The sequence below is a fragment of the Pelmatolapia mariae genome, linkage group LG1 (assembly GCF_036321145.2).
Source record: "Pelmatolapia mariae isolate MD_Pm_ZW linkage group LG1, Pm_UMD_F_2, whole genome shotgun sequence".
NCBI lineage: Eukaryota > Metazoa > Chordata > Actinopteri > Cichliformes > Cichlidae > Pelmatolapia > Pelmatolapia mariae.
Window position 1 is genome coordinate 3267566 of NC_086227.1, and position 27582 is coordinate 3295147.

Here is a 27582-nt window from a genome sequence, read left to right on the forward strand (position 1 = left end):
TTTCTTTTTGACTAGTGGCAGAAAGGAAAAAGTTGCATGTATGTGTGGCATGATTGTAGTAGGCTGTGGTTTCTTCAAGATATTCACTGCTGCTAATAAAGATGAATCTATGTCTCACCTGTGGAAGCTGTCCACCATCTTGAGCTGTCCCCTAAGATCCTTCTTGGTTAGATGGTCAAGCATGCGGGCATCCACCAGCGACTCCATGAAGTAGGAGCGGTACTGTGGCAAACCCAGGCTGGGTAGCCACTCGTTACCGATCCACTCGTGGTTCATGTCTCCGTACGCCAAAGTCTACAGTCAGAGAAGAGGAGACTTAGCTGGTGTTTGAGAGAGTGGGCTAAAAAGATGGAGGCGTGGTAGAGGCTAATTACAGCAGGTGTATATTAACTGTTTTAACAGCAAACTAATTAAAAATGTATATATTAAAAAAAAAGAAAATATTTGAATGATAATCAACAATGTTACCACCTGTTTAATGACTAGTTTATAGAAAAATATCTAAGAAAGTTGAAAGTTTAGATTAATTTTTTGAAAGAACGTAAAAGGTGGGAGACAAATCTCTGCAACTGAGCAACACAACCACTAGATGAACCCAGTGAGTCGCCCAGCAACAGTGAATAAGTCCAAGAAGGGATGTTTTACATTTTTTTCTTTATTGTGTAGAGATAAAAGAAGAAAAAACGAAAGTGTGTGTATGCACGGAGGATGTAAATAATCAGGTAGACTAATCCTGATTCACAAAGCAAAACGAAGTAAGTTATCTGTGAAAAGACTCCACACATCAGTGGCAGTGCACCGTTTCTATCAGGAAAGCTGACATAGTGTGAAGGAAGCTAACACATACACCCACAGCTTTTCTTTGTATTAATTTTTGACTTGGCTGCAAACTGTGGTCAACTGAAAAGCTCCAACATTGCTTTGACTGTTGGCTCTTTCTTTACGTGTCACATTGGTTGGTAAACTTTTATTGGACTTCATTTTTTGACTTGACCTGTCTCCTCTCAGACACACGTTTAAAAAAAACTAAACAAAAACCAATCTTGCCCCTTGTCATTACTTATTTTACTAACAAACCGATCATTCCATCTCTAATCGACTGTTCTGCTCAGCTGTCGCAGATTTGCCTAAAACCTTGAATGAACATTTAATGAAGAAACATGAAATTCAGATTTAATTTACAATTAATAAAATGCTTTGTTCTTTCATCTTTCATGAGGCAATTGTTGAACATGAATATTTCAAGAGCTATAACATAAAATCCTGAAAGTTTCGTTAGCCTTTCTTACCACTAAAATGAGTTAGGATCTGTCTAAGTATTGGATTATACTAAATATTAATTAAGCATAATTTTGGATGATTTATTTGCATTGAACATGAAGAAAGAAACGATTAAATCGTGCCTGATGTTGAAGTACAGCTTATTAGTTTAACGCATCAGATCTGATTTGGCAGGTAATCAAAGCCATTTATTCATGTTTATAGAATTATCTTTGGAAGTTGTTTAAAATAAATAAACACTTTAATTTGATGAACTCACTACAGATTTAAAAGAGGCTCTTTAGTATGCATGAAATCATTGTGTAAGGTTACTCTGTTTCATTTTACTGTTATTTTCCTTTGAACTACAGCACTGCCTCTTAGCAGCTGTTGTGCAGATAGTGTACCGTTTCATTATTATATTATCATGTATTTGCTCAACTAAACTGGATACATAAAAATTCAGCTGGAGTTTTTTGTAGCAGTTAACTTTTCGCTCTAAGAGCAAACTATAGTAGCAACTGTATGCAGAGAAGCTCCAAATTAAACTGTGCTAGAATGTGCTTGTTGTAAATAAAGGAGTACAAGGCAATCATAACCAAATTAAACAAACAAACAAACAAACAAACAAACAAACAAACAAACAAACAAACAAACAAACAAACAATCACAGGTGAGAATAGGTGGGTTTTGGGGAACATATGCAAACCTGGGCCCAGCTACCCTCGTCATCCTCCTGGTGTTAGCATGGTTAGAGTGAGCATGGTGAGAAGAACAGAAAGGTGAGGGGTTAGTGTGCAGTGCTGGGGTTAGAGAAGCTTCAAGTGGAAAGTATAAAGTAATAAACAAAATAACAAGTCAGTAAAAATTGCAGGAAAATAACACAGACAAACAAATGGTAAGGCATCAAACAGGAAATACAAATGCTGGGTGATCAGAGGTATATATAAATATGAAAATAAATAAATAAATAAAACATTAACCTATAAACCTTTTGAGGACATATTAAATTGTCCTCAAAAGGTTTAACCCAACCAGATCAATTAAAGAGAAGCTATTACAGTTTCTTCAGAAGTATTTCTGGTATCAGACAAATGTGTGTGTAATATCTGATTCTTTTGGCTATACATCACCCACTAATCAGTGGCAATGTCTCATAAACAGCCCAATCTAACTTTGGTAGTGGGAGGTAGTTCTTCATGTGTATTCCATCTATGTCCATCTAAGGTGAAAGCTATATAAAAGGTGAAACATACATATACTGTGCAAGGACTAAAGAAGAGCATGAGCCCAATCCAAGAACAACAAAGAAGTCACCCACTAGGGGAACGAAAAAGGCTTTGTTTCAAGACACTCAGTGATCGTGCACGCAGCCAAATTCATACTGGACGTATCCAATATAATAAGTGAAGTCTGGTAATACTGAAGACAACTTGAAACAAAGCTCAACCACAACCATAGATGTGAGAAGCCACCAGTGCCCAGCCAATCAGGGTAGACTAACCGTGGGAGGCGTGGCTGCCAAACTTTCCATTTCTTCATGTGTGACCCAAACGTTTCCTGTGGTCTGATCATTTGACACCAACCAATCAGAAATGCGCCAAGAGGGAAGAGTGGTGAAGGACAGAAAGAGAGCCAAATGGAGAAAAAACTATGAAGCATTTGTTTCATTCATTGTTAGCAAATGAATTCAGATGAAACCAGTAGAAATTTGATTCAAGCATTAGTACATGTTAAGTATGTAAGCAGTCAAAAATGTTAATGCATTAAAAGTGTCATGCTCATGAGATGATATGAATGTGACAGTGCTTAAAAGTATCATCAAGACTTTGAAAGTGTAAGCTGTCTCAATGTGATCAGTGTTAAATATGCACAGTGGTCCAGCTGCAGGTATGAATGCACTGACGGGTACCGTTCTGGAGGTCGGTGGGGCTGAAGGGCTGGTCAGAGACATGATTTCCTGAATGGCCAAACGAAGCTTCAGACGATGCAGTGGGTTGCTGATTCCAATCTCCCGTTGGATCTCTGTGTCTGATAGTGCTGACATGATGGCTCCACTCTTCACATTGGCACGGCATGCAGCCACGTACCAGGCTGGCATGCCCACCCACAGCTGGCCAGAAGGGGACAGATTAGCAACAGTTAAACAGGATTAATGATTTAGACATGCTACTGAGTTTACTGCTTTTAAAATGAATTGTGTTGGTCTTGTACCTCCAGCCAAACCACGACAGTTGGTCCGTCCCACTGGGCAAACGGGAGGCCTTGTCTGCGAGCCTCTTCTAGTAATTCATGCCTGGAAGACGCAATACATGTGAAAGCCAACTTGGTGGTTCACTTGCTCAAGGACCAAAATATTCACAGCCACAGATCCAAATGTTTGTCACAAAATCCCAATATGCACACACAAACCCCAAGACATTAGCTGACATGCATACTGAGTGAAAGAGAGAGAAAGGGGAAAGGGGGAGGGGACAAACACAGAACCTGAACCCAAGAAAGACTCACTGCTCCACTAGATGTAGCTGTGTGTCACACCATCAACAAGCTCACCATCTGTTTAGCAGATCCATTTTAAAGAGCTGGCAGAAATGCCCAAAAGCATGTTCTTAACTAACAATTCAGTTTTACGTAAATAAAGGAGTGTAGGAACAAAAAAAATAATTATGCTAATGTTTATTTTATGGACAAGAACACACGCAAAGAGCCAACTTCCATTTTTCCTATGGTTGTAGTGCATAACGTCATGCTCCAAAAGGAAAACTGCGATAGGAAAATCCTGCACTCACTACAATCAGCGCACACACATTCCTGTTAGTTATGCTCCACTATGGAAAGCAGGGTAAAAAGCAGCATGGAAAATCTATCAGACATTCAAAGAGATACTTGATCGGGGTCTGCAGGGTTACTGGTGAGGTCAATGTGAAGCCAAATGCGAGAAGATCGGGCAAGGCAAAAAGCAACATGAGCCAACTTACCCAGTCTTTGGACTACAGATGGAATGAGAGAGAGTGGGGGTGGTACAAAATGTGAAAAAGGAGGAAAAAAAATAAAGAGAAAGAATGAACTGATGATTATTGAAGAGCCATGTGACAGCAAAACATTTATGGTGTTTGCAATTTGCTTGAACAAAACTAAGAATGAAAGTGTCAAAAAAACCAAAAACAAAACAGGAGATGTGAGAGATGACTGCGATGGAAATGCCGTGGGGTGGAATGAAAGGCTGTGCACATGAGCCAGGTGGTGAAAGAGCTTGTGAGGCAGCCCTGGACTGCAGCACGACAACACAGACTGATGTCTGCACAATTACAAGAGTCTTTTATCCTCTATATTCGCTTTCTTACTCTGCATAAACATTGGAAGGGATGGGACTGTCATACAGACACTTACTTCTTCTGTAGCTTCCTGTTTTTCTCTGCAGGACCACCAAGGGTGCCCACACCCAAGCCATCCTTCGGAGAGCTCTCTGCCTCGGGAGTGCCAGCTAGAACATAACATTGAGACCTTGCTCAGAGATCTAACATAGATCATAAACTCATCACTATTAGTAGCATACATGTCCAGAACATCGGCTTAGCACTGCTGCTAGTGTCTGACCTTGGCTGGCAGGATCCTTGCCAGGAATGCTGGGCCGACCTTTCTCCTTCTTCCCAAACAGGCGTCCAATGGATGACTTGATACTTTTCTTCTTGGCTGCTTTGTTGAGAGAGTCTTGGCTGCTGTTGCTACTGCTTGGGTTACTGCCCTGTCCATCCTGCAGGCTGCTCAGTCTACACAAATAAGGGTTAAGTTATTAGATAGAGAAAGAAGAAACAAATGTTTAAATCCCAGAAACACTAAAACAATTTTTCCTGGATAAAAATGCACGTCTTACCCTCGGATGTCTCGGATGTCCTCGTGACTAGCGGCGTGGCCCACCTCCCTATTCAGTCGGATGGAACGTGGAGTAGTGGGGGGTGACGTCTCACAATGAATAGTAGCCTTATCATCTTGAGCAGACTGCATGACACAGACAGAGAAACATTAACGGAACAAAAAAACAACAACAACGAAAAAAACCCTACTGTACATAATACACACCAAGAGGCTACACTGTATGTGGACTATGAACAATCCATACAGACTGGATATTGGTAACAGATACAGTACTGTGAACAATCAATTATTTAGTGGGAATACTATGTGCAGTTTAATTTCACAAAGGCAAAAAGGAGAATGAAACTCAGTCTCCCAAAAGAGAAGGAACTTCGAAGTGATGAACACTGCAAAACAAACAAAAAAAGAAACCAAAGTTGCTACGAGTGTTTTTAATGTGGAGGGAAAAATGAAGAATGACTGACTGATCCTGGCTTCTAATTATGGTATTAACCAGTCACTGATGTAACATATAGGAAGGATCCATGGGAAAAGTCCTGCCTCAAAATTAAACCTGGAACCTGCTATTAGCAATTCTTAAACAGTTCACCAGGTAAGTAAATATTTCTTTAGTGTATTTGTACAATGTAAACTAAAAGCTAACCAAGATCTCCTGTTATATGTCTGAAGTTTCTTCAGATTTGATGGTCTTGACCTGGAGCCAAATATTTTTTGGGTCATTGTTGTATTGGAAGACAGAGCCACAACCCAGACTACTTGAGGTTTTCGTTCAAAATCGTCACATCTTTCCGTAATGATTTCTCCCACTTTGACGAGATTCCCAGTTCTAGACACACTCAAGCATCCCTACAGCATAATATTCCCATTATTGTGTTTCACTACTGGGGTGGTGTTCTTTGGGTCACACGCCTAGCCGTTCTTTCTCAAATCATAAGCAAAGAGCTCATCTGACCAAAGGAGGCCCTTCCAGCATACATAATCGTTCTCCAGGTTGTTTTTAGCATCCTTCAATTTGGCTCAAAGATATCTCTTCTGCAGAAAATCAAGTTTTCCTTAGTCTTCAACCTCTGTCCATTCCCATGCAGCGTTCTAGTCATTGTCTACTTTGAGACTACAATTTCCTACTTGGCTAAGTCACTCACTAATGTCTTGGTAGTTGTTCTAGGTCTCTGATTGTTGATGATACTTCTCACACCAGTTCTTGAAACTTGAAAATACTGTAATAATTTTGTATTTTCATCCTCTGCAAGCATCAACAATTCTTTTTCTCAAATTTAACTGATTTATTTTGGTTTTTGTTATGATCCTTTCTCAAGTGACAGCTCAAACCCTTGTAGAAGTTTTTATATTGTGTGTAAGTTAGAGGGTAATACTAATTTACACACATTAGAGACTACTGGCTGGAAAATTATCCCTTCGCTGTTTTTCACACAGACAGAAAAACTCAAAGGAGAACAAGTTAAACTCAAGCTGTTTTGATGCAAACAAACTTGTTTTGTACACCATCATCTTTTTGCAAACTTTGCTGCAGGTTGGCACGAGCCTCCATCCTTGTCTGTTGCTGTGATGGCTGCAATATGCAGGGGTGATTTTATTTTAAAGTCAGAGATAGCATTTATTCCACTAGACGCATTCTAAAGAATGAGTCCCTTACATACTAATAAATTATGATTGATTATTACAGGCGAAGCACCACAGCAGTGTTACAATAAGTAAAAGAATAAAAGTCTGAGGTGCTGGCCTGGAGGCCCAGTGGTGCAAAAATGTTATGCTGGAGATTGCCTGTAACAGCCGTGTGTTTGATTTAATAATAGAAAATACATTACTTAAAACTCAATATGAAGAAAGGAAACATTATTTGCAGCACTGTTACAAAAAACCCCCCCAAACAATCAAGGCATTCAAAAACCTTCTAGAGGTTTAAGAATGGGATTTTAGATTTCATGCAGGACTGCATATTTCCAACGGATGGAGGATTTAAGGATGGGATGGAGAAACTGAAAGTAAACATTAGGGATTACACTTGGGGGGTGGGAGATGTTACATAGCAAACAGGTCCCTCACAGAGCTCGGGAAAGCAGGTCTCTAGTTTACCTTCCTGCGGTGCTTGCGCAGGTCACTAGGCTGAAGTGTGGCAAAAAGGGAGAGAGGAGAGAAGCAGTTAGTAATACACAACAGATCAGCGGTGGAATCAAGCCATGCACAAAGAGACAAGAGCAGAAAATCACATGAAGATACACAGAGCAGTTATCCGTGTGCGCGCACACAGGCAGAGACACATACGCAGACTCAGAGAAGCTGTTGTTTTTATTGTGCAATTAAGAAAGGTAGTTCTTGGGAAATTAAAGTCTGCAGGAGTACCACCACACCCAAGGGAGGAGACACTGCAAAAACCAAGCTGAAGGTTGGGTCAAGGTAGGCTGGGTGCAGTCTAGCTCACAATTACACCACCACCAATATTTGAGTGGGATAAAAGCTTTTATAACATTTGTTTGCATTGATAAATCAATTAAGATGCCAAGCAGCTAGCTGACTACTCATGCTAAACAGCATTTGAAATCACAGGTGATGCTATAGTGTGAGTGTGAGTGTGTGTGTAACAATAACTGTGCGGCACCTGAATTTATGAAGCACAGCTGTTCTCGTCATATTTTCCACTCTGCACCAATAGTGGTGGAAGACAGATCCCCCCCACCCCACCCCACCCCTCTGCATTCCACATAGACCTGGCATTAGCAGAGCAAATAAACCATCACTGTGCCACATTTCTACAGGAATTTTCCTGCCCCAGGAAGAAAGTACCTAATCACTCATTTCCTTTGCTCAGCTGACACTGTAGGGGCCAAAGCAGGGAAGAGAGTATGCTATAAAAGGAAAACGGGAAAAGGAAATTGATGGGTGAGCAGAAAATTAATTTAATTACCCAAATTGTTTTCTTTCCTCTTGGAGTGTCTATTTATGTGTCTACTTATGCATTAATGATAATCTTGTGATTTTTTTTAACCCAAGTAAGATTTATAAATGTGTAAAACTGACGACATGATCTGCCAGACTCAAAGACTCCTTTCATGTCTAATGTATTACAGCATTACTTCAATAAACTGCTTGATTGTTTAAATGCCTGATTTTAAGCAGGGCAGATGTGAATTGCTGCTCTGCAATCAAGCAACTTCATTAGTATAAGTAACTTCAACATGCACTGAACAAACAAACAAACAAACGTTAAAGGGACACTCAACTCAAACATCTGGAACAACCAAACAAAAGTACTGCTAGAGTAACTCCAGCTGCAGGGTTAACAGGGAAACCAGTGGTTTTACAGTTCCACAGAACCAATACAAAACTGAATGCAGGGAGAGAAGCCAAAAATAAACAGATGTGCACCTCTTGTCATATCAGCTGGCACACAGAGTCAGTTGTCTGTGTCTTTAATGTAATCAGGGTCTTGAAGTTGGGATGCCCTTGTTTCTTAAGTTAAAAAATAACCAAAGAGATATTAAGTGGCAGGCTGATACAGACACTTTGCCAAAAATAAACCAAACCTTGAAAAAGTATTGAGTACTAGCTGGTTCCTGGTGATGTTTTAAATATATGGAATTCAGCTTAGCATTTCAGGTGTGCTTGTTATGATTTTCCTATTGAGGAATACTGAATACTGACAGGAGACCTGGACATGCCTGAACATCCACACTCACAGCTTTGTGTCTTTTGTTACTCTGTGTTTACACAAGTCAATGAATCAGATGTGCGAGTGAGAATAAAAGAAAATAATAAGCCTGGCTTCAAGTCCGACCTGCCCTGCCCCCCCCCCACAATAACATAATCCTTGGTTTTCACAAAATATTACAAGCAGGTCTACATTTGATGACTTTCATAAGCAGTCAAAAAAAAAAACCAAAAAAAAACAACCCTAGAGCCACGATTTGGATTTAACACAGAGAAAAGGTTTCCTGTTTGCACTGAAGTTGGCAAAAGGATCTGAAGAGACAGGAAGTGGCAGACTGCACCCACCCAAGAAGGGAATGAAGGGAGCTGTGGGGAGATGGGCAGGTACCTGGAAGTATGGTGCAAAGTTATTGGCTTGAAGTGGGGTACTGAAGCCAGTTGTACCATATGGCAGATAAGTTACTGTCTGATGGGAGAGGGAGCTCTGGGTGACGTAGGGGTCATAGCAATACTGCTACAGGCAGGGCGCAGTTATATATGTAAACTGTTACAAAGTCATGCATACAAATAGAAGCAGACGATCACACTGATAAAACATAAAAGCAACACTGAAGGCCGGTCTTGTTTAAATTATATAATAATCCTAAAAAACAAAGACAGCAAATTAAGACAACAGCTTTAAAATATCAGGAATTGTAATCAGAGAAATTAATATTAGACTTTCAGTGATGTAGATCTCAAAGGGGCTTTTTAAAAAATGTAGTATGTTTAGGAAATTGTGATACTCATCACAGGAAGGTAAAAGAAAAGTTACCAAGGTCATGACACCCATTCGATCCAGTTCTCTGTTGGGGCTGCGGGGAATGCGCCTCGGAGTGGAGTGGCCAGAGCCGGGTGGAGAACCGCCCAACGACGAGCCAGCATATAGCGATGGAGGGATGGAGCTCATGGAGCGGAAATGTCCTCCAAGGCTATCACCACTGCCTACCCGACACTCTATCTCCTCTGCCCGGATAGCGGTGCTCTCCTTCTCCTCTTGGATCATTCTGCAAAGTGAAAGGAAGGTGAAAATATGGCAATAACAATAATAATAATAATAATAATAATAATAATAATAATGGATTGCATTTATATAGCGCTTTTCGAGACCCTCAAAGCGCTTTACAATTCCACTATTCATTCACTCTCACATTCACACACTGGTGGAGGCAAGCTACAGTTGTAGCCACAGCTGCCCTGGGGCAGACTGACAGAAGCGAGGCTGCCATATCGCGCCATCGGCCCCTCTGGCCATCACCAGTAGGCAGTAGGTGAAGTGTCTTGCCCAAGGACACAACAACCGAGACTGTCCGAGCCGGGGCTCGAACCGGCAACCTTCCGATTACAAGACGAACTGCCAACTCTTGAGCCACAATCGCCCTACCTATCGCAATATTTACATGGAAATGGGGTTACATGAGACAAGTGTGTACTTGTTATAGTGGTACCTGATTTCATTGTTGATAGCATCCAGCTGCTCCTGCAACATAAGGGCAAGGGTCTGTGCATCAGCCTGGCCAGCAGGGGACAGCAGGTCCACCGAGCTGAAAACTGTCTCTCGATCCTCCTCCAGGTCTGAGGCGTCCATGTCGCTCTCAAAGGCCTGTGCCACATTTGCCAGCACATTAGCCTGTTGCATGCGCTCCCACTCCTGCTCATTTAAAGTCTGCACCTACATTTATACACATAGGTATAAAACAGGGAATGAGAAGGGAGAGAAGGAAAGATAAAGATACCAGGAAAGAAGACAGTATGGAGAAAATAATAAAAGGGTTGGAGAAAGCAGGCAGCAGGCATGTGAGAGGATGTCAGGCAACAGAGCAATAAATAGTTAGTTAGATCCTAGGGTGTTTGTCATTGATGCAGCACACAGACACCGTCACTGTTATCTCAGGCACACTGACTTACATGTCGCTGATTGTCCGTAATAGTAGCAAGCAAAGAAGCGGGGGGAGAAGAAGAAAAGCATCAGAGAGAACTCAAACATTAGACTGAAACAGGAAAGAAAGAAAAACCCGTACCATACAAGGCAAACAGCTAAGAGATGTTCTCAAATAGTGGATTCATTAAACATGAATAACCAGATCTGTCGTTTAACTGCTTTATGTCTGCAGGTGTGAGCTTACTTTGGAAGGTTCATCCCGTAGCGCTGCCACACGTCCCTTCTGAGGCCGTCTCAGGACGAGAGCGCTGCCATAATGGTCCGAGTTACTGTCCATCATCGAAGAGGCTGACACTGGATATCTGAAATCTGGGGTGCTGCCCAGCTGAGACCGCCTTGAAAAACAGTCACACCAATGAAAGTACATTTATGAATGAATAGGAAACTAAGTAAGAGGTTACATCAGGTGTATATTTTCAGTCAATGACTGAATGATTTCAGTCAAATCTGTAGGCCATCTGACATTTTGACAAATTAGACCGGAAAACAACAGTTCCTGCAGCGTCTGTGGTCGGTCTGTTAATATCAACACTGTACAATCCTCTGTATTGATCTTGGAGAACATTAGGTTGCAGTCGTGCAGCTGCAACTTGGTGCAGAACCAAATGGCCATTACGTGAAATGGCTATGGTTGTTATATTAGCCTCGATAAAAATTACCTGCTTTATGTGACGTTCAGCTCAAGAGGCTACACAATCGTCATATGCAAAGCATGTTTTTTATGCTACATAAAAAATAAACATTTAAGTAAATAAAATGAAGCTTTATGGTAGAAATACAATCACTGGCCACTTTGTTAGTTACACATGTCTAGAACCAGGTTGGAGCACATTTTACCTTCAGAACTTTTTACAACAACGTGCTGGAAACTGTCCCCAGATACTTCGGTCTATATTGACATAATAGCATTACACACTGCTGGATTGAGCTCTGGTAAAGCCACTGGAGGCCAGTGAGGTTTTTGAGCTTTGTGACATGATGTGTTTTCCTGCTGGAAGCAGCCATCAGAAGTTGGCTACACTGTGGTTATAAAGGGGATATGGTCACCAACAATACTCAGGTAGGCTGTGTTGTTTACACAATGTTCAACTGGTACTAAGAAGCCCAAACTATGCCAAAAAAAATATTCCCAACATCATTAGGCCACCATCAGTCTGAACAGGATAGCTCTAAGGCCGGATGGATCCATGCTTTCATGTTTTTTATGCTACTTTCTGACCCTACTATCTGAATGTTGCAGCAGAAATCAAGAGTCATCAGACCATGTGTGGTCTTTTAGCTGCACTGCTTCAGGGTTCAACATTCTGTGTGTTCTTGATGTTCTTCTCTGTAACTTGCTTGTGTTACTCTTTTCCTACTATCATTTTAAAGCAAACTGTTCTTTCTCCTCTGACCTCAATGAGGCATTTTCAAACAGCATGTCTTTAGATTGTGTGAGAAAACCAGAGTATCCAAAGACAACCCAAACAGGTGGATTTGAACCCAAGACCTTCTTGCTGTGAAAGCAGTGCTAACCACCGTGTCACTGTGCCGTCTTCTGGAGAAAGGTTTTATAGTCGGATGAGACAAAGATTGATATTTGTGCACAATAACATGAAATACATTTGGAGAATTAAAGGTACCAGCTCTCAAGCATGGTGGCGATAGCATTGTGCTTCAAAGCTGGTTTACTGTCAGTGGTACTGGCACATTGAACAAACTAAATGGAATAGTGAAGAAGACACAGTACCTCTAAATTCTTCAACTTTACTTCAAATCAACAGCTGGACAATTGAAATTTGGACACAGTTAGGATCACTGTGTGTTTGGGACAGTGATACCAAACACATATTCAAACTTGTTTTGGATGGATAAGGCAGGCAAACAATAAGCTTCTGGAATGGACTTCCCAAACACCTGACCTTAACCCTGCGGAAAATGTATGGACTCTGCTTAAAAAGTCTGTGGTAGGAAACCAAACAATTAAAATCAACTCTACCAAGAAAAGTGGTTAAATATGAATCCACAGTTATGCTACAAGTCTGTTGATGGATGCCAAAGGTGTCTGGCTGGGGTGAAACCTCATCACGTTATCCAGGATTAGTGTATGTACATTTCTGACCTAAACACTAGATATCGCCCAATAAAGTGGCCATTAAATGTATAGCATACTGCCATCACCAATGACATGTGAAACTTTTTTGGGTCAGTATCTTGACCACGGGCATTTTGACATAACACTGGACAAAGTGGAAAGCAACCACCTGAGTTCCTCATAGTTTCCCAGCGAGATATAAAAGTCAAATCATTTCACTAGCTTACCCATGCAGTAGCGAGTTGCTCCTGCTCCTTCCCTGCTCATTCTCTGCCCTCATAGTCTCAATTTGGATTAAGAGCTGCTCCTATAAGAGAGAGCATGTTACAGATATTCTTGTTACCTACTGATGAATAAAATCTGTAGCCATGAAGAGAAAAAACACCACTGCTATAGAACAATTTAGAAAAAACAACCCAAAATATAAAAACACACAAACAGGAGGAATTCTTTATTTTTATTTCCTTACTTTCTCATGGTGGGACTCCTCAATTAATTTTTTGGTGTGCTCGAGTTCTCGAATCAGGGCATTCTGAGAAACAGGAATGATAAGAAATGCTTAACATGACATATGACTAGTCATGGGACACAGATTTAACAGGAACAACAAATATTTATTTAGTTAGTTAGTTATGAATACTGTGTCCTCAACTTGCCGACTTCTTTGTTCATCAGCCTAACTTTAGAATTTGGCACTAGAGATGTGCACTACCTTATCCTCCAAGGCAGACATCCTCTCTTTGAGGTGAAGCTGAAGTCTTTCATTGGACTCTGAGAGGAGCTTATCCACCGTCTCAGACAGACGCTTGTTGTGCTCCTCATTCATCTTCTCACGTTGCCGTGCCTACGAAAATAGAAACATTTTTATACAACGCACAGCTGTAGCAATGCAATGAGAATAAAGCTTCCAGTAAGAACATTTCCCCTTGTTCTCACCCTGAGCAGCTCCTGGTTTTTTTCCTCGAGCTGGGCCTCCAGCTGCCTCAGTCTCTCTTCAACATTGCCATGGCGTTCCTCTGCCTGAAAACAAAGGTTAATGAGATAAAACTACAAATCTGTACAAACATGTGTCTGTGATTTCATGTATTTAATCCACGCAGGGCTGAAAATCTCTAAAGCCGGACCTTACTATCCCAAACCCTCTACCATCCATCCTGGAGAAGGACCTTGCTAAAAAAGACCCAGTGTAGTCTTTTTATTCTACAGGGTGGGCCATTTATATGGATACACCATAATAACATGGGACTGGTTGGTGATATTAAAGTCCTGTTTGTGGCACATTAGTATATGTGAGGGGGCAAACTCCTCAAGATGGGTGGTGACCATGGTGGCCATTTAGAAGTCGGCCATCTTGGATACAACTTTTGTTTTTCAATAGGAAGAGGGCCATGTGACACATCAAACTTATTGGTAATTTCACAAGAAAAACAATGGTGTGCTTGGTTTCAACGTAACTTTATTTTTTCATGAGTTATTTACAAGTTTCTCTTTGTTCACAGCCATTGACATGTCGAAGAGGTTAACACGTGAGGAGCGGATCGAAATTGTGTTGATATCTGGTGAACGCAGTAACCGAGTCATTGCAGCAGATTTCAATGCAAGACACCCTACGAGACCACCCATCTGCCATGCTACAGTTAGCAAACTGCTTGCTAAGTTTCGTGAAACTGGTTCAGTGTTGGATTTGCCAAAATGTGGACGCAAGAAAACTGTCACTAATGAAGAAACATCAGTGGCTGTCCTAGCTTCATTCAGCAAGAGCCCACAGCGTAGCACTCGCCGCATGTCACTGGAGAGTGGCATTAGTCGAACATCCCTTCGGCGGATATTAGCTACTCACAAATGGCACCCTTACAAACTCCAGCTACTGCAGCATCTCAACGAGGATGACCCAGATCGGCGCACAGAATTTGCAGAATGGGCAAAACAAAAATTGGAACAGGACCCTCAGTTCACGCAGAAGATTTTGTTCAGTGATGAGGCAAACTTTTATGTGAATGGTGAAGTTAACAAACAAAACCACCACTATTGGTCTGACACTAACCCACATTGGATGGATCCCTCCAAGACTGTTGGAACAACAAAAGTGATGGTTTGGTGTGGTATATGGGGTACAACGATAGTGGGTCCATTCTTCATCAACGGAAACCTCAAGGCCACTGGATATTTGAAATTGCTACATGATGATGTGTTTCCCTCTTTATGCACTGAAGCTGGCACGTTCCCTGAGATTTTCCAGCAAGATGGTGCACCACCACATTATGGGTGCCAGCTCCGAGCATTCCTAGATGAACAGTTTCCTGGAAAGTGGATTGGTCGTCATGGGCCAGTTGAACGGCCCCCAAGGTCTCCCGATCTGACCCCCTTAGACTTTTATCTTTGGGGTCATCTGAAGGCAATTGTCTATGGTGTGAAGATACGAGATGTGCAGCACCTGAAACTACGGATACTGGATGCCTGTGCTGGCATTTCTCCTGCGGTGTTGCTATCAGTGTGTGAAGAGTGGGAGAAGAGGGTTGCATTGACAATCCAACACAATGGGCAGCACATTGAACACATTTTATAAGTGGTCAGAAACTCGTAAATAACTCATGAAAGAATAAAGTTACGTTGAAACCAAGCACACCATTGTTTTTCTTGTGACATTACCAATAAGTTTGATGTGTCACATGGCCCTCTTCCTATTGAAAAACAAAAGTTGTATCCAAGATGGCCGACTTCTAAATGGCCACCATGGTCACCACCCATCTTGAGGAGTTTGCCCCCTCACATATACTAATGTGCCACAAACAGGACTTTAATATCACCAACCATTCCCATTTTATTACGGTGTATCCATATAAATGGCCCACCCTGTACTGCTTCAAGGTTCAACATACTTTTTTTTCCTGTGTTTGACATTATGAGAACAGGTCCTTCGAAAGGATGAAGTCACCAACATTTACATATTTTAAAAGGAGCAAAAAGCCAAAAACATGCACTGTAACACAACCCAAAAATAATAAAGCAGCTCATGCGTCCCATAATGCAGATCTACCGTATGGCAGCTTTATCAAAGTTTCACCACTGAGTACACACCTGGGTTATGAAGGTTACCAGTTCCTAAAACATTTAGATTTATGCAAAAGCCAACAGGCAACACAGCCTGGTCTAGTTTTCTTGTAGCTCTTATAGGTGGGGTCTCCATAAGTCTTTGAGCAAATCAGCTGGAACTTCCTGTTTGTGTCAAGACACCAAAAACTAGGTGCCTTGTGTTTCAGAGGAGAGGAGACGAAGGGTATCACCACGAACTATCAACACCGCTTACTAGCACATGAAGCACAAACACAGAGAAGCTGTACAGATAAAGCCAGATCACAGCTAGGATTCGGGTTTGACAGAGTATTTTGATCAAGTTTGAAACTGCACTTAACCAGGAATGTATTCTTTGTTTCACAGACTTCAGGTACATTTGATTATTTTGGCTTGATTTCGTCTGAAAATCTAAACACACTAGATTTGCTATTGGTCTGGTTAAATTCAGCAACAAGGGATAGTGAACCTCCCAGTAAGCAAAAAGGATTGGTTTAGCCGTCTGGATAAAGCTGGTCTACCTTTTTCAATATCTTAGTGCCTTTAGAGCCACACAGAACACACTAAAGACGGAGGTGGTAGGAACAGCATGAAGAACACACAAAGACAGCATGACAGAGACAAATGAGAACATGATAATAATGCAAACATTTCAAGAGACTGAGCACAATTTAAATTAGATGCTGAAGGGAGAAAGCCTGTGTTGCAAGTTGCACAAATGAAATAATATAAGAAACCAGGGCAGTCATTTCTAAGTATGTCTGTGTCTCTGCTGTATTCTGTATATTAAGTGTGCGGTTTAAGCACCACTCAAAGAGGAAATAAAAATCATTGCCATTAAAAATGCAGGGATGAGACACGGCAGTCTGCTTCTTTTTTCTTGTTTCTGTGTGTCTTTAAACAGGCGTAAATAAATGAAATGAATGACACTAATTAAATTAACATAAAGAAACAGAAGGGGCAGACAGACAGACTAGAGAAAGAGATGACTTTGTAGATTCTACTCACTTTCTGATAAACATTAAAAGGTTCAGATGAGTAGACCAATGAAAAACACTACATTCAAAAATGTACAGAGAGCCAGACAAAATACTAATAAGGTGATACGATGCTGTTGCAGTGCAGTTATGCAGCAGGATGTTTTGTCCAAAATAAAGATTCAAACTATAAATGGATAAGAACAGGAGCTGAGTTTCTAAAAATAGGTCACTGTGAATATTTGGAGGAACATAAATAATGGCTTCCTCAGCAGCTTCCATGCAGAGTTGCTGTAAAGGAACTTCTTTAACATATTTGGTGACATTACGCAAACTTGTACCTTTATTCAGGTATTATGAGGTGATGCAATTTTGAGTCAGCTCCATTTAAAATAAATAAATACATATATACACAGAAATGCAATTACAAATGAACAGTAGTTTTAAAAAGGTGCTGATGCTGATACCTTTGTGAGAGCAGCGACCCTCTGGGCTAACTCTGCTTCCACCTCTGGCAGCGTCTCTGCCTTCCGGATGGTCTGCTGCAGCTTCTGCTCAGCTAGTTCCAGCTTTTCCTGAAGTTGCCGGTTTCTCTCTTCAGTCTATGACAAACAAATCAAACCCAAACAGTCATGAGCAAATACGTTTAAGACTGTTTTGTCCTTCATTCCAGTCTCAAAGATGGCTTTCAGATCCACAAGGAGCAGAGAGTACCAGAAAACACACTTCAGCACAGGGGCAGAAAAAGAAAGACAAAAGGGAGATGGGGTCAAGGGATGCACGAGGGTGGGAAGAGCAGGAAGCGAGTGACAGAACAATCAAAATGACACATAGACAAACAAAAACCAAGAAAGGAGGAGAAAGACATCTCCATCTCCACTGAGTACATGTAAAGAAACAAGCCAGTGTCTTCAAGTCTTCCCATTAAGAGCCTGCTGCGCTGCTCAGTGTGTGAATACAGCAAGAATTCCTCAATAGGAGTCTGACAACTGCAGGCAATTCCTGCTGGTAGCCAACTCTGAGACTCAAACAATAAATTCCTCACTTGCCTGCATACCAGATTAAAGTGTGTGGGCGCTTGCAGACAATAGCAATATGATGAAATGACTGCAAATTACAAACAAACTGATCCAATCTTCTCTAATGCCAAACACACAATTAACTGATTATCTGAGTTGTGGTGGCTTTATAAAGTCTTAAACAAACAGCATGGGACCTACTTGTCTGTAGAGGGAGTCTTTATTGGCCACTTCATTCTCCAGCTTGTCGTTGAGGTCGTGGACAGAGGTAGCCTCTCGCTGAGCTGCCAGGTAGCGCTTCTCTAGAGTGGTAATCCTCTCCTCCATGTCTTCCTTCTGAGCCATAGACTGTATGCATAAACATATTGCTTTAGAGTTCCCAGCCTTTGTGACAGGAATCCTTCTGATTGGGCATCTTTACACGAATATGAGAAGAAGACAAGGCACTAAAAGAATCCTGGTACTCCTTTTGAAGAATTCTGCAGCAAACATGTTAATGCTGCTTATACTGTCCTGCAGTGCAATGTTTAATGTCATGTTATCATGTTTATAGAGCACTGGATCTTTTGAAGCACTCAGCTGTTAAAATCTATAAAAACTGTGCTAAAAACATTGACAGATATTTGTGAACAATGCACACGTACAAAGTCGCAACCTCATATTTCAATACATCTCTTCGTTACAAACAGATCTTGTCCTCTTTACCTCTCTGAGGTCTCTCTGTAGTCTTGTGTTCATGTCTTCAGACTTAATAAGGTCCTTTCGGGCTGTGTCCAGGTCCTCCTCCAGCTCAGTGATGCGTGATGCCATAGCAGCCATGCGCTCCTTCATTTGGCCCAAATCGGCCATCTGACGGTCCACTACCTCCTGGAGCTCGCCAACCTTACCGAATCCAGGTGCAGACTCATCTTCCTGGCTCGACGAACCGTCCGATGACCGCTGTGGGCAGATTGACATTGGCTTTAAGATGTATATGCAGAATATAGTGTTTTTTTCTGGATGAACGTTGTGCTGTTATTGTTGGCTATTTGATAATCAAAAAGTTTGAGTAAATTAAAGACTTGTGATGAGAAAAATGTAAACATCTTGCACTGAAAATTCAAATGATCACTGCCTGCAAGACAGGACTTGGAATGGATTTGAACTCCTGAGAGTTGATTGTCCTCAGACAATGACAAGCTGATAAAGATTATTAATTGAAGTACAGACAAAACTGCAGGATACCCGCTTTTACCTGCTTTCTAATTTTTGTAATTTGTTTGTTTGTATGACACAGTGTAGCACATTCTATTTCATCATTTTAATTAATTAAAGGGAATGAAAATGTAAAAATAAAATAACACACATGTATTTTGAAACTGTAACACCCAGGATTATTTGTATACTTGTAATTGTTCTCATTCTTAAAGCTGATAAGAACAGAACAATTCTACCTGATCATGTTCACTACAATACATTACAATATAACAGCAAATTAAACTATTTAATCCTCTAGACATTTGTAAAACATGAGCAACTTTGTTGCCCTTTGGTTCTCACAAACATGCCACTTCTTATATGCTGTTGAGTAAGCTCACCTTGCCATTAGTGCTTGGTGTGTTTTCAGAGTTGTGGTTAACCTCGCTGGTTCCATCGGCCAACCCTCTCTTCTGACTGTTCTGTTCCCTGAGGTAAGCCAGCTAAGGAAAAGACCAGTTTGTTAGCACCCTGCCAAGTCATTCATTGATTTGTTGAACTAAACAACTATAAAGTTAACCACTAAACACAGTGCACAATTCTTTAAGACTTCCTTTCACCCCGTAACATATTTTAAGCAAGTGCATATTTAAATGTTCACACAAACGCCTCATAGAACCAAAAGCGAAGAAAGAGGTCTTGTCTTAGGAAGTTAAGTTTCTTATCAAATGAGGCAGGTGTTTGATTTTATGTGCAATGGCATGCAGGCATGTGTGTGGTCCCAGTTTGACTTCCAGGAACAAAAGATGACTGTAGCACTGTAGCGTGAAGCAGAGAGGAAATCTAGGACACCTCCCTGAGATCCTCTGGGCCTCTAGTCAATTTTAATCCCATTCAGTACACAGAAGACTCCGGATTCTTCGTACCTTATACACATGAGCTTTGAATATAAATTTCTTTTTCAGACTCAGCAGCACAGATAAAGACAGGATACTATAATTATTAACATTATTATTCTGATGATATAAAAAAATATTAAGCAATGTTTTACTGATGCTTGTAGCTTACAGGCAGCAGCATTTATAAGTCTAAATCAACGAGAGTCTTTTTATCAGCTGTCACCGAGGACACTTTGTCATTTGAAGTGTGAACCTATTGAAACAAGGTGGCAGCAGCAGCAGAATCCCAATACAAGTTTAGTGAGAGCATAAACCAAATATAAAGATAAAAGTAGACTAGATGGGTAGTTAACACTTCCATTTTAAATATAACACACATAACTTTACCTTCTAACTCACCACTACCATTCACACCTATGGGCAATTTAGAATTATCAGTTAACCTAACCCCAGTAATTGCACATCTTTGGACTGTGGGAGGAAGTCGGAGCATCTGGAGAGAACCCATGGAGGAGAACATGCAAACTGCACACACAAAACAAACCTAAGTAAACTTCTCTGTAGTAATTCTTAATATATTGTGTTTTCTTACTTCTTTGTGTGAAAAGGTGAGCTGTTCCTCCAATGCGCTGCATCGTTCCAAAGCAACACGAAGTCGCTCCCTAACCTTGAAAATATGAAATGGACATAAAGCAACATGTAACTCCAAAAATGATGAACAATGGTTCACATGTCGACATGCACCAATACTGCAAGAAAAACTGTTTAACAGAATTGTACCTTTTCGTCGAGGGCTTTATGGTGTTCAAAAAGTGACTTTAGGGCTTTGAGGACCTCCACTTCACTTGAGACGCCTGCTGGAGATTGAGCCTGCCGCTTCACCACAGTCATCCTCAGACTGCGCTCATGGCGAGACACCAGGCATTCCAAGTGTTCTAGCAGGAGCTGGATACACAGACAGTTACACAAAAAAAAAAAAAAAAGTCCAAATCATTTCTCATCATCGACTCGCATCTGAAAAACTTTTTAAGTAAACAAATGCAAAACCAGTCAAAATAAGAAAGATAAAAGTCAGCACTAACTGCTGCTGCAAAGTGCTTTATCATTTGTAGCTGAAATATTGTGATGACTAAGCAATTTGCAATGCCCTAAGCTGTGATAACAGACACTGTCTGTTCTGTCGGTGCTATGACAACCATCTTTTCTCATAATAGAAACAGACGGAAATCTGACAAGTATTTCCAGGTAGAGTGTGCAGGCCCAAATAAATGCTTCTTATTGACAGCTGATCCTCTGTGAATGTGTGTGCAGGACGATCTACTAACCCGTGTGTTGTTTCTCTCGGCCTTTAGTTCTGCAATCTCCTCCTCCTTTTCCAGAAGCTGCTCTCGGCACACGTTCAGCTCCTTTGTTAGTGCAGCAAATTCCTAAAATAGGAATGGATAAATTCAGTAACATGTAACAACTACTTACGAGGTCTTTTTGGGGGTGGGTGGGTTAGGGAGAGCTTGGGGAAAAAACATTGGTGGCAGGGAAGGAGGGAAATTGCACATTCAAAGTTAAAACTTTGATCATGGGTAAAATAAAGTGTCGCTGCAGCAATTTCATATCATTTTCTAGAAGTAGGTGGAGGTTTTTAGATGTTTTTATGCTACACATCATAATCTGATAATACGCAGTCTGTCATGACCCGCTCTCTCGCTCACTCTCCCCATCACTTGGATCAAAGAAATGCACATAAACATGTTCACATACAGTAGCATGATTAATAATATTATAATTAAAAATAAACAAACTAAAAACACCTTCATATTCAAAATAGTACAACACAGTTAATATAGGTAAATTATTACCATGTATGTGTTTGTACTTCACATATACAAACACACGTATAAACACAAACACATTCATATGTGTAGAATAGTCAACATCTTATAATGGCAGCTAGTTTCTAAGAGATGCACGTAACATCTCTTAGCTTTTTTTAGTTTCAACACTGACATCACCTCGGTATTTCAGACACACGTTCATTTGACCCAGTAACAATCTGGACCATGCACTACACATATAAGATAAGATAAGACTTTAATGATCCCACGGCAGGGAAATTCTTGCATTACCTCAGCTCAGGTACAGATAGCCGAAGGAAAATACAAATAAAATACAAACAAATAGAAAATAAGTAAGATAATACACTATATACAACGGTTGCATACACAGTATGTGATTATGAATATGGTTGTGGAAATATGCAAGACACTATTCTACCACTACTATTCCTATGTAAGTAATAGATATCTATTTATGCTATATACCTAATCAAATCCTGTCCATTTACAGCAAATTAATATGTCATTGTATATGTTCCACAGCAGATCATCAGACTCTAAAACTAATACTGCTCCTCTCTGGTGTATTTGTTCATTGCTAGTGTTAAGATGTCAGTTTAACACATCACTGTCCTCTGTGATGACGGTTTGTTTTGAAGCCAGCGCCATGACTGCATACCAAGCGCATTCCTTTCTTTCCTTGCCGGTGCCGACAAGCAGACAGCCATGTTTACGGCTTTAAAAAGAGCCACAGTTGGCAACCCCCTAGTTTCCACAAGTTATCTTAACGCCTTCACACTTATTTTTTTAAATCTGCGGCAAAGTTTTATTAGAAACCTCTGCCCGCTGACAAGAGTATCTATCCTTTGTAGATCTTTTTGGTATGAGAAGAAAATGAATGGACAGTCAAACGCCTCAGTATATGTAATTGCAGAATGCAGAACAGAGCTTTTTTTAATCTTCCATCTTTCTGTGGTTCTCTTCCAACAAATATCCACTCACACAGACACAGATACACACAAACACACAGAGCTTGTAAGGATTACATGCATGGTTGGACCGCTAAAGAATTTGCCATCCTGATTTTTTGCCCTGTAGCACAAGCACCCTGAGTAGTAAGACCTTCTTGCAATGCTTCTGAGGGTAGGAAGGTGGGGGGTGGGGGGTAGGAGGGCTGCTGGAACTGATGGTTCTTTTCAGTCACTACCACAACTATTCTCCCTTCCCTTCATTCCAGCCTCTGAGCTTTTCCAGCACTTGGCACAGATTTTGCTCAAAGAGTTAGTTTCCTATTGGCTAGAACCAGGGTCTTCACTTTCTGCTGGCCAATAAGAGACTGAAAGGCAGGCTCAGGGGTAATTACAGAGTTGCTTATTTCCTACATTCCACAGCAGAGGCTGAAGTTAGAGAAATATCAAGGTTGCGTATAACCTGTCTTAATTTATCATGTATTACCCCTTACCCATAACATTCTTTAACTCATTTATACACAACATAAATAAATAAACAACATATTGACTCTGATACATGACAGACTGACAGAGTAACAGTGTAACTCACTAAGGTACAGGGAGCCTGAATTCTATCATGCAACAAAACAAAAAAGAAAAACCAAAAATATCCAAACACCCTGAAATCTGACCTAGGCTGGAACCTTTAAAACACACACATATGAAAAAAACAAAACAAATAAAAGCACATCAATCTGAGCATATCAGTTGATTTCAACACCACCCTAGATCAGCTTTTGACTCTGATGCTCTTGCGTACATCCTATTGGCAAATCTAATGTGGTTTTTATCTTGCCCCTTCTGCAAATTACTCTGCAACTCATCAATTTTGCTATTCATGCCATTTCTCACCAACGTCATGTCTACTGTCACTAATGTCTTCTCTGTTCTTCAAGGTGTTTTTGTTGCTTCCTGTATTTTGGCTGGCCATTTATGCATGTGGGCAGGGATGTGAGCCCTTCCTGTGTTAGGCTTTCCATGCATGCGCTTGAAGGGGCAGGGATGTCCCCAAACAGGCTTGACGATAAATATAAATATACTCAGGTTTAAGCATGGTGCATGTTCTTCAATTTAGAAATAGTGTACCTAACACAAGCTTTTCAGGGAAAACCATACTCTGCACCACACTCTCCACTAAAACGCCATTGTGAGAAAGAGTCATGTTTGGATTATAATACAATGAAAGATTTGGTTGATTCAGACACAGAGATTTAAAAAATGATTTGAGAAACAAATGTTTTTCTTAAGAAAAACAAAACATAATTATCAGCATTAACATTATGCATTTATGTTTATCCCTTTTATTTGGATTGTCTGTTTCATTTAGTATTTCATTATTCTTAGTAAGCTCTCCCACAGAAAAATTCCACCAACAGTATATAGTAAATATTCTTTTTGTGTGGCTTAGTGACATAAAATTCAAGATACTAAAATAACATTATAGCGGACCAAAATGTGTCCAAGGTGTCAACTTGGAGAATATAAAGTATATTTTTAACATTAAATCTTTTAATTTTTCAGTGTTCAATTCAATTCAATTCAATTCAATTTTATTTATATAGCGCCAAATCACAACAAAAGTCGCCTCAAGGCGCTTTATATTGTACAGTAGATAGCACAATAATAAATACAGAGAAAAACCCAACAATCATATCATATGACCCCCTATGAGCAAGCACTTTGGCGACAGTGGGAAGGAAAAACTCCCTTTTAACAGGAAGAAACCTCCGGCAGAACCAGGCTCAGGGAGGGGCGGCCATCTGCTGCGACCGGTTGGGGTGAAAGAAGGAAAACAGGATGAAAGACATGCTGTGGAAGAGAGACAGAGATTAATAACAGATATGATTCGATGCAGAGAGGTCTATTAACACATAGTGAGTGAGAAAGTGACTGGAAAGGAAAAACTCAATGCATCATGGGAATCCCCGGCAGCCTACGTCTATTGCAGCATAACTAAGGGAGGATTCAGGGTCACCTGGTCCAGCCCTAACTATATGCTTTAGCAAAAAGGAAAGTTTTAAGCCTAACCTTGAAAGTAGAGATAGTGTCTGTCTCCTGAATCCAAACTGGAAGCTGGTTCCACAGAAGAGGGGCCTGAAAACTGAAGGCTCTCCCTCCCATTCTACTTTTAAATACTCTAGGAACAACAAGTAAGCCTGCAGAGCGAGAGCGAAGTGCTCTAATAGGGTGATATGGTACTACAAGGTCATTAAGATAAGATGGGGCCTGATTATTTAAGACCTTGTATGTGAGGAGCAGGATTTTGAATTCAATTCTGGATTTAACAGGAAGCCAATGAAGGGAAGCCAAAACAGGAGAAATATGCTCTCTCTTTCTAGTCCCTGTCAGTACTCTTGCTGCAGCATTTTGGATTAACTGAAGACTTTTCAGGGAGTTTTTAGGACATCCTGATAATAATGAGTTACAGTAGTCCAGCCTGGAAGTAATGAAGGCATGAACTAGTTTTTCAGCGTCACTCTGAGACAGGATATTTCTAATTTTAGAGATGTTGCGCAAATGGAAGAAAGCAGTCTTACATATTTGTTTAATATGTGCCTTGAAGGACATGTCCTGGTCAAAAATGACTCCAAGGTTCCTCACAGCATTACTGGAGGCCAAGGTAATGCCATCCAGAGTAAGGATCTGCTTAGATACCATATTTCTAAGATTTTCAGGGCCGAGTACAATAACCTCAGTTTTATCTGAATTAAGAAGCAGGAAGTTAGCGGCCATCCAGGTCTTTATGTCTTTAAGACATTCCTGCAGTTTAACTAATTGGTGTGTGTTACCTGGCTTCATGGATAGATAGAGCTGCGTATCATCTGCATAGCAGTGAAAATTTATGCTATGTCTTCTAATGATGCTACCTAGGGGAAGCATGTATAATGTAAATAGAATTGGTCCTAGCACTGAACCCTGTGGAACTCCATAATTAACCTCAGCATGTGAAGAAGACTCTCCATTTACTTGAACAAATTGGAGTCTATTAGATAGATATGATACAAACCACTGCAGTGCAGTACCTGTAATACCTACAGCATGTTCTAATCGCTCTAATAGGATATTATGGTCGACAGTATCAAACGCTGCACTGAGGTCTAGCAGGACAAGCACAGAGATGAGTCCACTGTCAGAGGCCATAAGAAGATCATTTGTAACCTTCACTAAAGCTGTTTCTGTGCTGTGATGAGCTCTGAAACCTGACTGAAACTCTTCAAATAAGCCATTCCTCTGCAGATGATCTGTTAGCTGTTTGACAACTACTCTTTCAAGGATTTTTGATATGAAAGGAAGGTTGGAGATTGGCCTATAATTAGCTAAGACAGCTGGGTCTAGAGATTGCTTTTTAAGTAAGGGTTTAACTACAGCCACCTTGAAGGCCTGTGGTACATAGCCAATTATTAGAGATAGATTGATCATATTTAAGATTGAAGAATTAATTAATGGCAGGACTTCTTTGAGCAGTTTTGTAGGAATGGGGTCTAAAAGACACGTTGATGGTTTGGAGGAAGTAATTATTGAAGTTAACTCAGAAAGATCGATTGGAGAAAAAGAGTCTAACTTAACATCAATGGTACTAAAAGTAGCTGTAGACGATATTACATCTGTGGGATGATTATTGGTAATTTTTTCTCTAATGATAAAAATTTTATTTCTGAAGAAGTTCATGAAGTCATTACTAGTTAACGTTAAAGGGATGGTTGGCTCAGTAGAGCTCTGACTTTTTGTCAGCCTGGCTACAGTGCTGAAGAGAAACCTGGGGTTGTTCTTATTTTCTTCAATCAGTGACGAATAGTAAGATGTTCTGGCTTTGCGGAGGGCTTTCTTATAAAGCAGCAAACTATTTCTCCAGGCTAAATGATGAATGTTCATGCTCTCTAACTGCGAATGTAGCTCTGGCATCACTGCACAAAGGAAGAAGATCAGGAAACAGTGAGACACTGTTATGTCAATACCGAAGACAAGAATGCACAGCACACTATGTGATAGAACACATGATAAAGCAAACAGGAATTTTGTGGGCACTATGTTTCATGCTATACTAGAATGATACTGCAATAACCTGCCACTGAAAATAGTACCATAACACCTTGGTAGTGTTTCCCCACACACAGACTTCACTTAGGCGGACTGCCTAGCTGTCATAATGGCAGTCCCACCAGTTAGCAAAGGCCCTTCGTGTCAATTCAAGTACAAGTGTCCTAGCTGACCGTCCACAGCTTGTTGACAAAGCAGACACGCGTATAATACATAGCCAAAAGTCAAGGCATTGCCCCTGCAAGCTAGCAAGTTTCTACAACAGTGTAGGAAACCATTTTTGTACACACTACATGTTAACATAAGTAAATAATAAACACACTAAATAGGAAATTTAAATTTTTATTTAAAAAGTCAGTAAAACTCAACTGCAGTATCCCGGACCTGTCAGACTGCTGTTCACCTCAGCTGTTAACATGGCTGCTGTAAAGAATCCTGAAGGAAGCTGTATAACTTTGTGCTCCAACATTGGTTAGTGAAGCATTGCTTCTGTCCAATGACATGAGGATTTTCTGTTTGGTGACAGAAAATTGTTTTTATACAATGACTGTACAGAATCGAGCATTTGGATAGCGCTATTTCCGGTCTTTAATGTTACTTTGTGTAAAATTTCACCACTAGAGGTCAGTAGATTCACGACTGCAGTCAACTAAATGTTATTGTCTTACATCTCTCAATGCAAGTGTATAATCCTAGCAACTATAG

At 40.5% G+C, this 27582-nt stretch overlaps 1 protein-coding gene across 7 annotated transcripts in view; it reads right to left on the minus strand.

Annotated features, from left to right (window-relative positions):
- The window catches only part of ppfia1 (PTPRF interacting protein alpha 1), a 41599-nt gene that overhangs the window by 3581 nt on the left and 10436 nt on the right, over nt 1-27582 (minus strand). For 3 of the 7 annotated variants that reach the window (XM_063470156.1, XM_063470174.1, XM_063470164.1), the window contains exons 3-25: nt 21326-21427; nt 20781-20945; nt 20593-20667; nt 19503-19604; nt 18631-18864; nt 18127-18273; nt 17374-17508; nt 13794-13877; nt 13570-13701; nt 13327-13389; nt 13085-13164; nt 10968-11118; nt 10290-10513; nt 9617-9848; nt 7231-7260; nt 5135-5259; nt 4858-5030; nt 4651-4744; nt 3475-3556; nt 3173-3373; nt 2765-2827; nt 1970-1996; nt 119-294 (exon numbers count right to left, since the gene is read on the minus strand). In XM_063470156.1, the coding sequence (XP_063326226.1) occupies nt 119-294; nt 1970-1996; nt 2765-2827; nt 3173-3373; nt 3475-3556; nt 4651-4744; nt 4858-5030; nt 5135-5259; nt 7231-7260; nt 9617-9848; nt 10290-10513; nt 10968-11118; nt 13085-13164; nt 13327-13389; nt 13570-13701; nt 13794-13877; nt 17374-17508; nt 18127-18273; nt 18631-18864; nt 19503-19604; nt 20593-20667; nt 20781-20945; nt 21326-21427 (2897 nt within the window). The remainder of the gene's footprint in view (nt 1-118; nt 295-1969; nt 1997-2764; nt 2828-3172; nt 3374-3474; nt 3557-4650; nt 4745-4857; nt 5031-5134; nt 5260-7230; nt 7261-9616; nt 9849-10289; nt 10514-10967; nt 11119-13084; nt 13165-13326; nt 13390-13569; nt 13702-13793; nt 13878-17373; nt 17509-18126; nt 18274-18630; nt 18865-19502; nt 19605-20592; nt 20668-20780; nt 20946-21325; nt 21428-27582) is intronic. The other 4 variants (XM_063470203.1, XM_063470211.1, XM_063470194.1 and 1 more) reach the window with 3 other exon arrangements.